Source organism: Grus americana, chromosome 8 (genome assembly GCF_028858705.1).
Source record: "Grus americana isolate bGruAme1 chromosome 8, bGruAme1.mat, whole genome shotgun sequence".
Lineage (NCBI taxonomy): Eukaryota > Metazoa > Chordata > Aves > Gruiformes > Gruidae > Grus > Grus americana.
This window is the reverse complement of record NC_072859.1, coordinates 5,199,163-5,213,369: the sequence shown is the minus strand read 5'-3', so window position 1 is coordinate 5,213,369 and position 14,207 is coordinate 5,199,163. Positions and strand designations below refer to the sequence as shown.

Here is a 14,207-nt window from a genome sequence, read left to right as displayed (position 1 = left end):
AATTTTGCTGCTGTCTGCTCCCGTTTGCATCTCATGATTGTGGGTGAAAGCAGCAGAGCGGTGATTAGCTCAGACCCTGCTGAAAAAAAAAAAAAATCAGTAGCTTCTGAAGAACAAGGGAGCGAGAGTATATTACCCTCTGGCATTTTTATTTTATTTAGCAGGTAAAACTGTTCATTGAACCAGAGTTCATTTACAGTGGTACCCCAGCAGACTGCAGCAGCAGGATGAATTACCAATCACTCACAGTGCAAACAGGAATCGTTCAAACCCTGGATCATCTGTACTCAGGAGTTCAAGTCTCTTGCGCTGCGTGCTAGATAGCTGCCAGTGTCTCTCCCTTGCCTCCAAAATCCCATCGGGCATCCCAGACCCTGTTTTGGTCCTTAAGTCACACTTATATCTGCATTCCTCCCCTGCGGTGGGTTTTAATGCTGTTAACCTGAAGCTGAGCGGTTCACAGGACCTGACTCTCTTAGCCACCAAATTAATAGAAATTGGAGTCTGCGCTTCCTTTGAGGATATACTTTCTTTTCAGGAGCTTTGACTTGGAGGATCACTGGTGAGATAATATCAGGAGTCTTAAGTAATCCCCTAATGATTGTACCAGGGTGAACAAATCTACCTGCAACAATTAGCCCAGTGGTCCACCATGAGGCTACTCTTACCTGATAAGTGGATTTTTGCATTGAAAAGGACTTTTCTCCCTCTGCTTCGAAGCTGGTGGCTGTGCAAAGTCCCGAACCTCATGGTGAGGCAGCGCGTAACCCCGTTGGGGCTGGGTCGAGCTGGCTTTCCGCTCCCTTTGGAGCAGGGCGTATTCCAGTCACCGAGTTTATTAAAAATGCATGTGTTAAGCGCTGGGATAATTACGGCAAGTTTGTCTGGGGATGGATAGCAGCAGTGAGAGAAATTGAAAAATGTGCCTGAGGAAAAGATATCAGCTATCTTTAGAGAAAACAGTTCGCGGCAGGCGGTCTGGCAGCGTACGCTACAATCGATGGCACGAGGATGGACGTGGGACACCGGTCTGGGAGCAGTGGTTCAACCTGGGCATCTCCAGGGCTGTTGCCAGCGCCCCAGCACTTACATGCTTTAGGTTTATTGGCACCATATCCTTCCTTTGGATTTTCCTCTCGTCTGAACGATTGTGGTTTGGGAGGGTGCCTCTGCGCTCGCTGGTCACGTCAGGAATGCGGGCTGAAGAGCAGAGGCTGTCTCCCCTAGTTTTTGCCTGGGGCTTGCCTGACTGATGCAGCAGACCATTAATTTGCAAACAACCAGGATATCTCCAAAGGCAACTCCATCAATTGGCAGGAGGTAAATAGATGCCGCCTTGCTGAATAAAGCGGGGCTGGAGCCTTCTCTGTTTATCTTCCTTCCAAACTGGGTGTATCTGCCGTTGCTCGTCTTTGTTTTACTTCTCTGAAACCTCTTGGCTGTGGGAGAGGTTTCCTGGCCTCAGAGCCAGACAGGTTTTGTCACAGTGATTAGTCGGTTTAGTTAGGGTGCTGGAGACCTTTGTCCGTATGCTGCCAAAAGATGAAAATGATTATTGTTATTTGCCCACTTCACAGGGAGACTGTGAGGATTAATTCATGTTTGTAAATTGCTTTGGAGATTTAAAGCTCTGTACAAGCACTAAGGATTATTGCTTTCTAATTCTTTAAGGTAATATAACTTTTATAAAGACTTTTAGCCTTGAAAGCATCTTGGAAATGGGAAGAGTTAAGTCCCTTTCAAAGTAGATGTACTTCTAATGTTTTAGATAAAAACAACTGCTGCTGCTTCCAGAAAAAGAGGGGAGGGAAAAAAAAAAGCAATGGCAGATTGTGATAGTGCCTCTGCTTTTTTTTCCAGGAGTCCAACGTGCTGATTGCTGCTAACAGTCAGGGTACAATTAAGGTAAGTTATTTCATGCATCTCCTCTTTAAACGCTTGAATCTGTTGTTAATAAAGAGCAAGGTCAGAGAAACCGTGCAGCCAGGAGAAACCATTAGAGGAGGTCATCCCAACTGCGGAAGTTTGTAATGTAAATGATGTATTTGCACGTGGCGGAGCGAGCAGACAGCGCACCAGCAGTGAAACCCAGTTAAAGCAAGGTGTAGAAGAGCTGCTGGCGGCCGTCCAGCACCCGCCGTGCTTCTGCCGCTCCTTGGGGTCCCTGGTAGCACGGAGAGCCTGGCGCAAGCATCTTCCCAAGGGTCGTGCTGGTTCTTGCGGCAGAGCAGAGGCTGCGTGTTAACTCGCCGGCGTTAACCGGAACCCATCCTCTGGCTGCAGCCGCCGACGCAGGGTGCGGCAGGGCTCAAAGCTGAGCTCCTGGTGTGCAGCCGGCTGGAGCAATGTTTGAAATGAGCAGGGATGCTCCCTCGCTTTGCTTACTCCTGGCGCCCGGGCTGGCCGTAACAGCAGCTGCCAGCGCAGGGTTTTGTGAAAGCAACAGCCTTCCCTGTGCACCGAGAAGCCAGCGTTCTGCCAGGTTTTCAGCGCTTGAATTAAAAATCTTCCAGAGTGTCTGTTCAATGTATTTCCTTCCGTGAAAGGTCAACTAATATGGCAGAGACTTTGTCCTTCTTTACATCAGACAGCCAAGCAAAACCAGTCCCCAAACCCAGGCTGGTGCTGATCCTCCAGAGAACCCAGGTCTGATGCCATCCCGAGTTGTACACAGCAGCGTTGACCTCCACCGTGCTTTTAAGGCTTGGTGGTTAATGCTGCAGGCTTGTAGCCCAGAGCTCTGGCAGCTTTCTGGAGCTGCCGATAAAGGGGTTTCTTTGCTGTTTGCAAAGTTACACGCTGGATTGTCACTCTCATGAAGCTGAGGTCCTCATCCTGATTTCCTCTCTCATCCCTGTGACGATAGCAGCTCTCTGGAGCCAGACCAGCAACTCTGGTCTGAATGGTCCTGGAAAAATCACAAAAAAAAGCAGGCATGGAGGGAGATCCAAGTGGTCTGTGTTTGACTGTGTGTCGAGATTTAATTTTTTTTTTCCTCCTTTTTAGGCCACGAGTGGCCTGGTTACTCCTGCTCTTGCAGCATGTGATGCTGTAGCCTCTCGTTCGTAGGTGATTTATTTAGCAGGCTGTGGAATTGGTTGCTCATTACTTTGGGCACTTCCTTCTCAGTAAAATGGACAAAATGCACAGACACTTTTGATATCTTGAAGTGAATCCAGCAACAACAGGCGAGTGATTAGAGAGGAGAGGTTTTGCTCATGCACTTCGCTTGTTAATGAGAGAAGGTAGACAGAGAAACATGCAAACAGCCAGGGCTGTCAGAACTCTGGTATTTCCATTTGCCTTTTGCAGCGCGCAGGAGGAAGGTGGGATGGTCTGGGAAGGGTCTGGGTTTGCCCAAACCCACTCCAGTCTGGGGGCTCGATGCCACACCAGCCAGTACCCACGGGCTCTGGAACTCTCCCCAGTAAAACCACCCTGGGTCAATACCCTGTGCAAATCACTCGGCAGGTGACGGCCCCCGTAGTCACTTTTCTTCTGCCATCTCCAGACCATCTCTAGACCATGCCTTCAGAGGCTGCTGCACCATCTTGGCGTGGACAAAGGGAAATGTGGGCACAGAGGGCTGAGGAGCAGCAAACCTCTGATCTCCATCGCAAGATTTCTGAGAGGTGGTTGATTGGGATGTGTGGAAATGAGGCAACTGGATGGTTTTGCTTCGTGCTGTAATTTATCCTCGTGCAAGCAGACATCAAAATTGGGATCCTTGCCAAGTGTTTATCCCATTTGTGTGATATTATTGCATGCTGCTGAATAAAGGGTAAGGGGTGGAGACAGAAGGGTCAGTCCTGTCCTAGTGATCTATATGCTGATGTAGGAGATAATGAATGTCATAAATTGCTATTCTAAAAGTCTCCTCTTCCCTACTAATCAGGTACTGGAGCTGGTATGAAGGGTTTTCTCTCAAGGCATGAGGTACTTGGTCCAGCTGGTATGCTACAGTATTCATCTGGGATCCTCAGCGGGACAAGAAACCGAAACCACCTTGATGTTCCTCCTCAAAACCATCATGTTTGGGTTTTCCATTTATGGACTTTCTAGGACGTTTTGAGACACTGGAAATGCCAGTGAACTGTCTGCCATCAACATTAACTCCACAGACTTTGCTGCTGCTGGTGGTGGTATGGTTGTCTAATTTTTATGATAGGAAAACAAATTCTTTTAAATAAAAACAAAAAGGAATAATAAAATTTATTGAGCCACAAGCTGAAGCTGGAAGATTCTCTCTTGTTGCATATGGGAACAGATTTACTTGGGAAGGGAGCTTACAGGACCACACAGGGCTGTCCTCAGTTGCACATCTCCCGTTACTTTCATCTGGACTGTTCCTTCATCCCCATTGGAAAAAGAAAGTCTCTAAGTCTTACCTGGACATGCAAGCAATCTGCTTTGAGATCCCATAATGATATGGTTCAGTTGTTCCTTTGATTTATTTTTATTTGTTTAGATGCATTAAAAATGTTGACAAGTGTCACCCAGGTTGACACCTCTGGAGACTGAAGTCCTCTGGTTCTCAAGAAGAGAAGGGCAGCTTCCCCTTCCCCCTCTCCTTATGCCCCTGCCTCACCCCAAAGGGGCAGCTCCAAAGGAGAGGAGTAAGTTGTCCTTCCATCCACGCCAGCCTGGGCTTCTCTGCTGCCTGCCACCGGCACCGTGTCGTTGCCTGGGATCCGGACTGACCTCACCAAGACGTCATGGGATAACGATCCCCCCCTCACGCACACACGCACGCTGCCCTGGCTGCGTTTGACTATCTCGGCTAGAGGAGGAAGCTTCTAGATCCAGTTACCAAAGCCCTGCACCGCTGAATCGCCCGTGTGGTCTGGTTGCATTTGTCCCTCCCTGCGCACCACGGAAGCCGAGCGTTTCGAATGTTGTAACAAGAGAGGGGATGGAGTTGGTTTGTAATGTGTTTCAGAGCCATGATATAAGTAGCCTTATTTTTAATGGTCATGCATACACTTAATTGTACATACGGAGGGGGAATAAACCATGATGCTGAGAGTCGTTGTTGCTTTGTTGGCAGGACAGCGGGAGGGGTGAGAAGGTGCAGACGGTCTTCAGGAGTAGCTGTCGTGCTGAGCTGTCAGGATTGCTGCCAGAACTCGTTAAGCTTGAAAGCGGAATTGGTGGGCGTAGCATCTCTTCCCGGCTGCGCGTAGCAAAGGTGTGATGTATACAGCAATACCTGTAGGAAGCGTTTCGGTTTGCAAACAGAATCTCCCCGCGTTCGTTCGTTGCGGCGCGCCTCTGAGGCTGAGATCGCTGCAGGGACTTGGCTCCCCGTGTCAGCAAAGCAAGGTCCTGCCGCAGGCTTGGGCCGCTCATCGAGGAGCGTGTGAAAGGTGTCTCACGTCTTCCAGGTGTTAAAAGCCTGATTCTGCTCTTCCCGGAAGGGTTGCGAGGTCTTTTGGTCAGAGGACAGAAAAGAAAAACCAGGGATAACTCTTGGGGGTATGAACGAAGGAGCGGGGATGGAGCCTTACAGCAGAGTCAGGGCGGATCCTGTCCTGATTCAACGCTGGTGCCCGTCGCCACGGGGCCGCAGAGGACTTAGGTGCTCCTTCAGCTCTGGCTCTCGCCGAGAAGGGTGTGGGACGTGCTGAAATTGCTGTTGGCGTCTGGAGAGCCTTGTCCGGTGGGGAGAAACGTGACACTCGGCTCCAAGAGAGGTATGGAAGGGCCCCCGATGCCGCGTGCTGGTTTTCTTCCGTGGTTTCTGGTGCGCTGGTGGGGGGTGAGAGCAACGAGAGAAGGAAGGGAGAGAGACGAGCGGGCTCTGCGTGTCCTGCTCCGAGGTGCTGCCTGCAGGTCTCCGTCGTATGAGTCACCCGAGTCACTGTGGCAGAAGGAAATGAAATTGGTTCCTTCTGCCTGATGGCAGCTGTCTGACGCGTCCCGCTGAGCACTGGCTTGATTTCCATTTTGCTGCATTTTAAGAGAATTCGGTGCCGGGTGACTCTGCTGGGCTGCGCGGAGGGAGCCACCTCCGAAGGCAGGACCGGCACGAGGAGCGATGGCCGTTGCTCTTGCTGCTTGCCCTGGTTTCAGGCGCGGGTTTCCTTCGTCCCCTGACTTATTTATCGACGCCTACTAATTGATTTTGCAAGCTGCCGCTGCTGTTGTACCCCAGTTCCGCGCCACGCAGCCACTGCTTGGCAGGTGACCTCATTCCTTCTCTCCCCCCACTTGAAGGTCCTCTGTGTTTTAAATTGAAATCACTTTGACGAAGCCGAGATCTTAAAAACAGAAGAAAAAAACCCCAGCTATTTTGAATGCTGTAAGGTTAGTCCTTGCATTAAACAGGGAAAACAGTTTAACGTTGGCCGCTTTTATTTTTTTCGGTTTTCATTCTGTTTCAATCAAGATAAAATTCAAATGCGGTGTCTGGCCCTAATTAGAAACACAGCGGCTCATAAACACAAGTTGATGGCATTTTTTGTCTTTGTCTCTTTGTCACAAACGGTACGCTCCTTATTTTAATCCCCTTAATTTTCTTTCCTTCAGGTAACTCTTTGCAGTTGACGTATTAAGTCGCGTATAATTACTTACTGTAATCTTTTTTCTTTTTCTTTTAACAGCATTTGGTCAATATATTTTTTTAATTAGGCTCTCTTCCTCAACGAACGGTCCCTATCAGGTTTTCAGCCTTTTTAGAGTCGGGGAGTGATTGAGTTTGGGAGGGATCTTGGAGGTCTCCGGTCTAATCCCCTGCCCAGAGCAGGGCTTACCTCCAAGTTGGATGGGGTTGCTCCAAGGCTTGGAGATGTTCACAGCTCAACCGAGCAAGGACTGGAGATTCCTACCTCCCTCTGGGAAACTTGTTCCAGCGCTTAATCGCTCTCCTTGTGAAAATTAATTGCAGATGGTGGGCACTTAGAGTCTTTATTCTCATTTTCTTCTTTTGAAAGAACAGGGTTACAAAGCCCTTGGCTGGAAGCTGCCCCAGAACGGTTTTGCCTCCAGCGTTTGCGTCCCTGCGAGAGGTGTTGGGTGAGTCAGATTTTTCTTTGAGCAAGGGAATTTAAAACCCTGCCTGGCCAGCCAGCCTCTTTAATTAATTTTAAAGCGTTTAATAGAAGAGTAGGAGGAACGAGCCTCAGTGCTAAAAAGAAGTTCAGCGCTGGAGGGAATCGAAAATGATGGTCAAGGGGAAATTTAAATTAATATCAATATGTCAGGGCTCTTCAGCGGTGAGTGCGGACGGCTGCTAATGCCAGCGTTCAACCCGAGCGCTGGAGCCTTGTTTGTTTAGGGTAATTTTGTTTAACTATGGAAGGTCATAATGACAGCAGCGGATAATTGGAAAGGCAAATCTAACTCCTTCCTTGCTCAAAAGTCCTCTTTCCTTTCTCGCGGCTTTTCGGAGGCCAGCAAGGACCTGCGGCGGTCTGGGGGCGAAGCAGAGGGTTCACTGCGGCGTTTGCCTTGAAGAGATCGTCTTGTGTGCAGGCAGCGGTGCTAACCCCAGCGTCTTCATAAGTGAATTAAAATGGTTGGTTGGATTAAAACAAGATGACTTCCTCTGCTCCACGTGTTAACGAGCCTTTTGAGTTGAGTAGGTTTGGCTGAGAAACTGTTTTAAATCTTTCCATCTTAATTTTCGGACCTTCAGTGTGGCTCTGGCTGATGGTTGGCCATCGTTACTCAGCAGGGACAGGACAGGAATTTGTCCTATGACATCGAGCAGCAGGAAAAATTCTTGGGAGGGGGGAAAAAAGCGAGGTTTTTTGGACATCTCTTAGGAATAAACGCTGAGAAAGAAAACAAAGCATGAACCTTCCTTGGCCAACGTGCAGTGCAAGGGGAGAAGGTGGTTCCGGTTCTTGCAGGACCGCAGCATCTCGCAGGGCTCCGTGCACCATTCCAGGTGACGGAGGGCTCCGTGCACCCATCGCAGCCTCTTTTCATCTGCCTGGAATTGCAAGTGCGTGCACCGTGCCTGCTACGGGCTGCGGTGGAAAATAGCTCATGGGGGAGGAAACACACTCTCGTCTGTGCTAGCTGCTTGCCCAAAGGCTCTGGTCCATGCGGCAGCAGAGAGAGGCAGGTTAATTTTTTCCTCTCCTAGTTTTGCCTTCTCTTAAAGGCATTGCCATCTCCCCAGTTTGTTTGGGGAGATATATCAACCTTGATGCTCTTGTTTGACTCCCAAAATGTGGTGGTGGGGAGCAATGTGGGGCTGGTTTTCACCTGGAGCCTTGCTCGAGTAGCAGAGGGAGAGCTCCGTGAGCATCTCCAACCCCATCATCTTCCCCAAAATCCATCCGCCCCTCCGAGGGTTGGGCAGCGCGCTGTCACTTAGTGTCTTAAAATCCTTTCAGGCAGCCAAGAAAAATAATTTGGAGACTTTCAGAGGAAAAAAAAAAAAAAATCAAACGTAAAGGCCATCCTTAGGAGGCGTGAGTAATAGCATGTGACAGCTGAAACCAAGCCAGCAGCGCGAGCTCGACGTGAATCCCAAACCGGCGAGTGCCGCTGCGCCCTCCCAGCCCCGCCTGCCTTCCCACCGCCCCGCTCCGCACCAGGGGCCGTGCCAGGAAGGAGAGCAGCCCCAGGGGCTTTTAATTCAGAAATGAAATGTGTTCGTTGAAAGGTTCCCTCGTTGTAACCCCTTTGGCATCGTGAGCCTCCCGGAGGGGGCTGGCCAACGCCGTGGGGAGCCACAAGCACGGCGTTGGGCTCCAATGGACCGAGCCATGGAGGTGCGACGGCGCTGGACCATCCCACGTGTCCCCTTCTCTGGACGCCGCAGTGAGGATGGTGACCGCCAGAGGATGGGCAACTCGTGCTGCAGGTGTGACCCCATCCCACCGCCCAACCCTCCGCCCGCGAGATGCACGGGGTTGGGTAGGGAAAACGCTCAGCAGCTCTGATTTGTCCTCAGGGGCCTTATTTAAACAACAAGTTTGTCTTGATTATGGTGCTTAATCTGACTTGTCAAAATCCCCATAAAACCATTTAGGTGTTTAAGAGGGAAAACACGCTCCTCTCGTCCTCCTGGAGCCGAGCAGGAGCTGGGCTGAAGCCACCAGCCCAGCTGCTCCTGTCCCATCACCTCCAGGGACGAGCCCTCACCCCCCCAGCCCAGTGCCATGGCTTCAAATACCTATAAAATTATATATACAGTTATTTTATATGGAGGGGGTTTTTTGTTGGGTTTTTTTTTTCATTGCAGTTAAAACAAATTTTAAGAGCCAGCAGCTCTTCCCCCTCCTGCGGTGACGGAAAAACATCCTGAAGCTGGCATCGATCTGCGGAGCGACCCGTGACTTAATGGGGCGGGGGGGGTGCAGAGGGGAAGCAAAGCAGAGCCCGACCCCTCAAAGTCAGAAGAGCATCACGCTCGAGCTGGCGCCAGACGGGCGCCCGAGCCGGGGCGAAACGGGCCAAAGCCCAGCAGACCGCGATGGCGCTGCCCCCCGGCACGGCCCCGGCAAGGGCGAGCGGCGGGCTGGGGGCTGCGAGTGCTGGGGAGGGGGGGGACGCGCGCATGGGCCAGCCCTACCCAGGGCTGGGGGCAAGGTACGGCTGTATCCTGACCCCCTCCCCTGCTCCCCGGCGCTGCGCGGAGGAGGAGGAGGAGGAGGAGGAGGAGGAGAGCCGATTTCCAAGCCCTTTACGTGCAACGCGTTGGGTTTGTGTTGCTGGCGAAGGGCGGCGGGGCTGGGAAGGGCTGGAAGAGCCGCGTCTGTTTTGCGAGATGTTCAGGAGCGGCTTCTGTCTGGGTATTGGTGGAGAAGACATCCCCGTGTGTCCCACCTCACCCAAAACAAGGAGGAGGAGGAGGAGAGGGCAGCATCCATTACAACCTGAGCCCCCCCTCCCCTTTTCTCCTGTTCAGTTTTTTCCCCGCAGGAGATTAATGGGAACTCTTTGTCTTCTAACATGACTGTACCTTATGAATTCTCTGTCTCACCCTCATCCTTTAAATTATCCACATAATAAAATATGTATTCAGTGATTTCAGGTCATAATTTGATCTGCTTAGGGAAGAAAAGGAATGATGGCAAAGGGTTGCCGGCATGCTCCGCTCTCCTCCATTTATCTTTATTTATCATCTTTTTTTTTTTTTCCCCGAACAACCTGTGCGCAGCCAAGCGATGGAGTGCTGGTACCGGGGTGCTGGTTCCTTTCGGGACAGGTCCCCCCTGGCACCCCCAGCTCGGCAGGACCCGGCGAGCTGCCCTGCCTGCCCCCGACCCCGCTATATCGGCAGAGGCGATGTTCAGGGTGGTCAAAGAGCTTGAACCACCCCAGTAATTCCTGCCTTGCCCTTGCTACCTCTGGGCTCAGTTTTACTGAGCTGTAAAATGGGCATAAATTTGCCTCCATGCAAAGCCCAGGTACGCGGTGGTTCCTGCAGGAAAGCGGCTCTGCTCGGGTAAGCTGGGGGGCGCGTGAAGGAGCCGGGATGCGCCCAACCTGCTGGCAAAGGTGGGATGGCACAGCCTTATCCCAAGGCAGAGACGTGGGGTTAAAGACCCTTTCTTTCTCTCACCTGTGGAGCAGCCGTGGGGCCGCTGAACAGCACCGGAGCTGCCAGTGCTTCCTTTTCATACCTGATATTAAGTCTAAACGTGGGGTTTAATTACTGTAATACACTCCTGTGACATCAAAAAGCCTTGTGTGCGGCAGTAGCGGTGCTAAGGGGCATTTTGCATTTTAAAAACCCCCAGGAACCTGTAGCGCCCTGATGTCGCTGGGGGATGCTGCAATCCTCACCGGAGCCGTGAAGCTGCCTCTGCCCCACGGGGCTGGGAGGAGGAGGACGGAGAGGGAGCCCAGCACCACGCAGCCAGCGAGGGGACATCCCCAGCACCGTCTGACCCAGGTACAGGGACCCCCCCAGGCACCAGCCTCCCGCGGGAGTAAGGAGACAGTTTTGGGGGGGGGGGGGGTTGGCCTCTTCTGCACAAGGGGAAGGAGACCTTCCCCGCTTGGCTGCACCACAGCAGAGCACGTGGCGCTTGTTTGCAATAAAAAAATCAGGGTTTAAAATGCTTGCGTTTAGCACGGTCCTTGGACCGACGTCCCCAGGGTGCCCGCTTTCCCCGTGGCTGTTTACGTAGCTATTTGTCTGTCTGCGAGCCTGCAAAGCCTCTCCTCACAGGGATGCCAAGCCATGGGTTTCGGTGGCACTGGCTGGCGGGTCGGTGTGCCTGCCCGGGGCGGTGAAGGATTTGGGGGGCTTCTCCCCCGAGGGTCCCCCTCCCACCGCACGGATGCTCCGAGCCCCCGGAGGCTGTTTGACTCTTGCCTCCGTTTTTAAGGGCTATCTATTCCGGCGATGGAGATGCTCTCTGCGTGGCCCGCACTGCTGACGGATGAGAAAGCAAGGGCTTGTCGCGGCGACGATGCTTTAATGATGATGAAGTGTTTGCGTCGGCATCGCTTACCCCGGACAGGTGGAGAGAGGGAGAAAAACCAAATTGGTGCCACGCGCTTGGGGAGGGGACCCGGCTGCCCCAGGGAATTTCTGAGCAGCTAAGGGTGGCCTGGCTGCTGCAAAGCAGGGGCACGGAGGGGGAGAAAAAAGCGAAGGCGATGCCCCAAAGCCTTGGGGTGATTTGCAAAGGGCTCAGAGGAGCCCTCGTGGGGTGGCACCTCTCCCATGGGGCCAGGCGCCGGCCAGCTCAGAGGGGATGGAGAGGTGTTTGGGGGTGGGTCCGAGCACAGGCCAGCAGCAAAGCCAGCAGGAAAGCGCCTCATCCACCTGGAGATCAGGGTGGCTTCTTCCACAGTGGCAGCACCTCCACCCGAGGTGCTTTACTGGCTGTAGGGTGGATGTGGTGAGACACAGCCAATGCCGGGGAGGAGCAGGGAAGATGCTGCCAGCAGCACCCTGAGACCCAAGGATGGGGCACAGCTTCACAGCCGCTTCCCCGAGCAGCAGCGGCCAACCTCGGAGCTGCCCCGTGGGCGAGTGTTCTCCTGGGGCTCTCCCAGGAATGGTCAAGGAGGGGCTGGGGATGGAGAAGGATGGACACGACTCACGCTTAGACCCGGGAGGTGCTTCGTCCTCACAGCGAGCGACAGATCTCTGCGCTCTCGGCAGCGAATCCGTGTCCTTCCTTAAAATGTGAAATAAAAAAACTCCATTTGGTTTCTCCTGTGCTGCCAGTGATCTCTAAGCGCAGGTTTATTGGATGTTTTCCAAAAGGTCTCCTCTCCTAATGAGCATTGTATAGACAGCCGCGTCGGCTCGACCCGCCTGCCGCAGTAGTTAGACTTCACGGTGATGCCGTACTATAATATTAATATTTATTACTTGCATATGAAATGTTAGACAAACTGTTTTGTCATCAAAAAAAAAAAAAAAAAAAAAAGACCAACTTCCCCCAGCTTCACAGCGAAGCTGTATGCTTCTCACCAGCAAGGCCAAAGACAGAGACACCTCCATGGACAACACGGGTTGTGGCTGCCAGGGCACCTCCCAGGGCTCGCCCGTGTTTCCCACCGCTGGAGCGTCTCGAGGTATTTCTCCTCTCCCTCGGAAACACAAAACCCTGCACTAAGGGAGCACGTTGCAGCGAGCTGGGGACAGGCTTTCCCTGCCCGTCGCCGGGAGGATTGAGGTCTCGGTGCCACGGCCCGATGAAGCAGCTGGGCTGCCTTGCCGCAAAGCTGGTGTCTCTTCTGCAGGGCTCTTCTCCGACTCCGCTGCTGTTCTCTGCGCCCCTGCCAGCGCTCGCCTTCATTCAGCCGTTGCATGACAGGAGATAATTTGGGGGCTTTGATTGTAGGGTATTAGATGGATTTAAAGATTTGGGTTTATTGCTTTCATGATTAAAGTCAAACATTTTTAATATCGCCCCTGGTTTACAGTATGCTCCCTCTTATTATCCGTGGACCTACAGCCCTGTGTGTGCTGCACGTTCCTGGGGAAGCGGCTCGGGGTGTTGTCGGTGCCCTGGGGCCCTGAGCATCCCCCCGGCACCCTGAGCACCCCTCTGGCACCCTGAGCATCCCCCAAGGGCCCTGAGCATCCCCCAAGGGCCCTGAGCATCCCCCTGGCACCCTGAGCATCCCCCAAGAGCCCCAAGCATCCTCCCCCGGCCCTGAACATCATTCCACGGCCCTGAGCATCCCCCCCCCAGCCATGGGACTCGCTGGAGCTGCTGTGCCCAGGGTGCGGAAAAGCGCTGCGGGCTGGAGACCTCTCCGGAGTTACTCAGCGTTCCCGGGGTCTCTGCGCGGGAAAGGCAGCATCTGCCCTCGGCTGTAATTGAAATAGATGGAATCGGGACGGATCAACGTCTAATTCCTCGCCTGGGTGAATGGAGACATATGTTTAATTTTCTGGTAATTTAGGCCCGGAGCCCCGGCTCATTCCTCTGTGCGCACGTAAGGATCACCCCCGGCAAGAGGCGGTTTAGCTTCGTACACGTAGCTCTGCGTAAGAGCTTCTCCCTGGAGCCGCCGTCCCCAACATCAGCGCTGGGAGAAGAAATAAAAGCCATTTCCCACACTCCTCCTGCAAAGGCAGAGCTCCCGTCACTCCAGGGGAGGGCAGGGATGCTCGAAGCCCGGGGATGCGGGCGGGCACCGGTGATCCTGAGGGCTGTGCTGGGAGAGGGCATCTCCTCAAAGGGCACCACACAGCGGGGGATCCTGGGGTGTTCAGGCCAGCCCAGAAGGTCTCATTCACTGGAGGGTGCTTTTCCCTAATGCACCGTGTTACCGCAGGGATGGAAACCCCCGGGGTGTCCAGCTGAGGTTCGATTCCCGCTGGCGTCAGCAAGGCAGGCTCGGAGAGCGTGAGGGTGCCCGGGCTACCTGGGTGGTTATGGCCAAAGAGCTGGAAACAGCGTGAGAGAAGCGGAGGGGCAAAGGGGAGCAGACTTCTTCTAAATGCACATCTCTAGTTTTCCCCAGGGACCACTTCCGACCATCCATGCCTCATGCAAGCCACGTATTCTCCCCTCCAGAGGTGTCCCTTGGAAAACTTCTTGTGCTGGCTGCAAAAAAAAAAAGCGAGTTTCTCATTTTGGGGGTGTATTTTGCTCTGAAGTACATTTAAGAGTACAGGACTTTGTGTGTTGCTCCTCAGCTTCACCACAGGTTTCATGAAGGATCCTCTTCTGCTTTGGGTGACAGCTTTGGACCCTGCTTGGGTCTGCTTTTTCCTTGCATCTCCACTACCACGGGAATTAAAGCGTGCCAGTTTTACACCCAGCCACCCT

General features: G+C 52.8%; 2 protein-coding genes across 5 annotated transcripts in view; both read left to right on the top strand.

Moving 5' to 3' along the window:
- Positions 1-5,025, top strand: part of COP1 (COP1 E3 ubiquitin ligase) — a 127,527-nt gene extending 122,502 nt beyond the window's left edge. For all 3 annotated transcript variants that reach the window (XR_008578104.1, XR_008578103.1, XM_054834115.1), the window contains 2 exons: positions 1,861-1,905; positions 3,896-5,025. Coding sequence is in view for 1 of the 3 variants with exons in the window: in XM_054834115.1 (XP_054690090.1) it covers positions 1,861-1,905; positions 3,896-3,913 (63 nt within the window). In the remaining 2 variants the exon portion in view is untranslated. The remainder of the gene's footprint in view (positions 1-1,860; positions 1,906-3,895) is intronic.
- Positions 5,026-5,171: 146 nt separating this feature from the next.
- TNR (tenascin R) overlaps positions 5,172-14,207 on the top strand; it is a 90,630-nt gene continuing 81,594 nt past the window's right edge. Inside the window, exons 1-2 of one of the 2 annotated variants that reach the window (XM_054834113.1) lie at positions 5,172-5,693; positions 10,701-10,855. The gene's annotated coding sequence lies outside the window, so the exon portion shown is untranslated. Of the gene's footprint in view, positions 5,694-7,695; positions 8,819-10,700; positions 10,856-14,207 lie in introns of those variants that run through there. The other variant, XM_054834112.1, reaches the window with a different exon arrangement.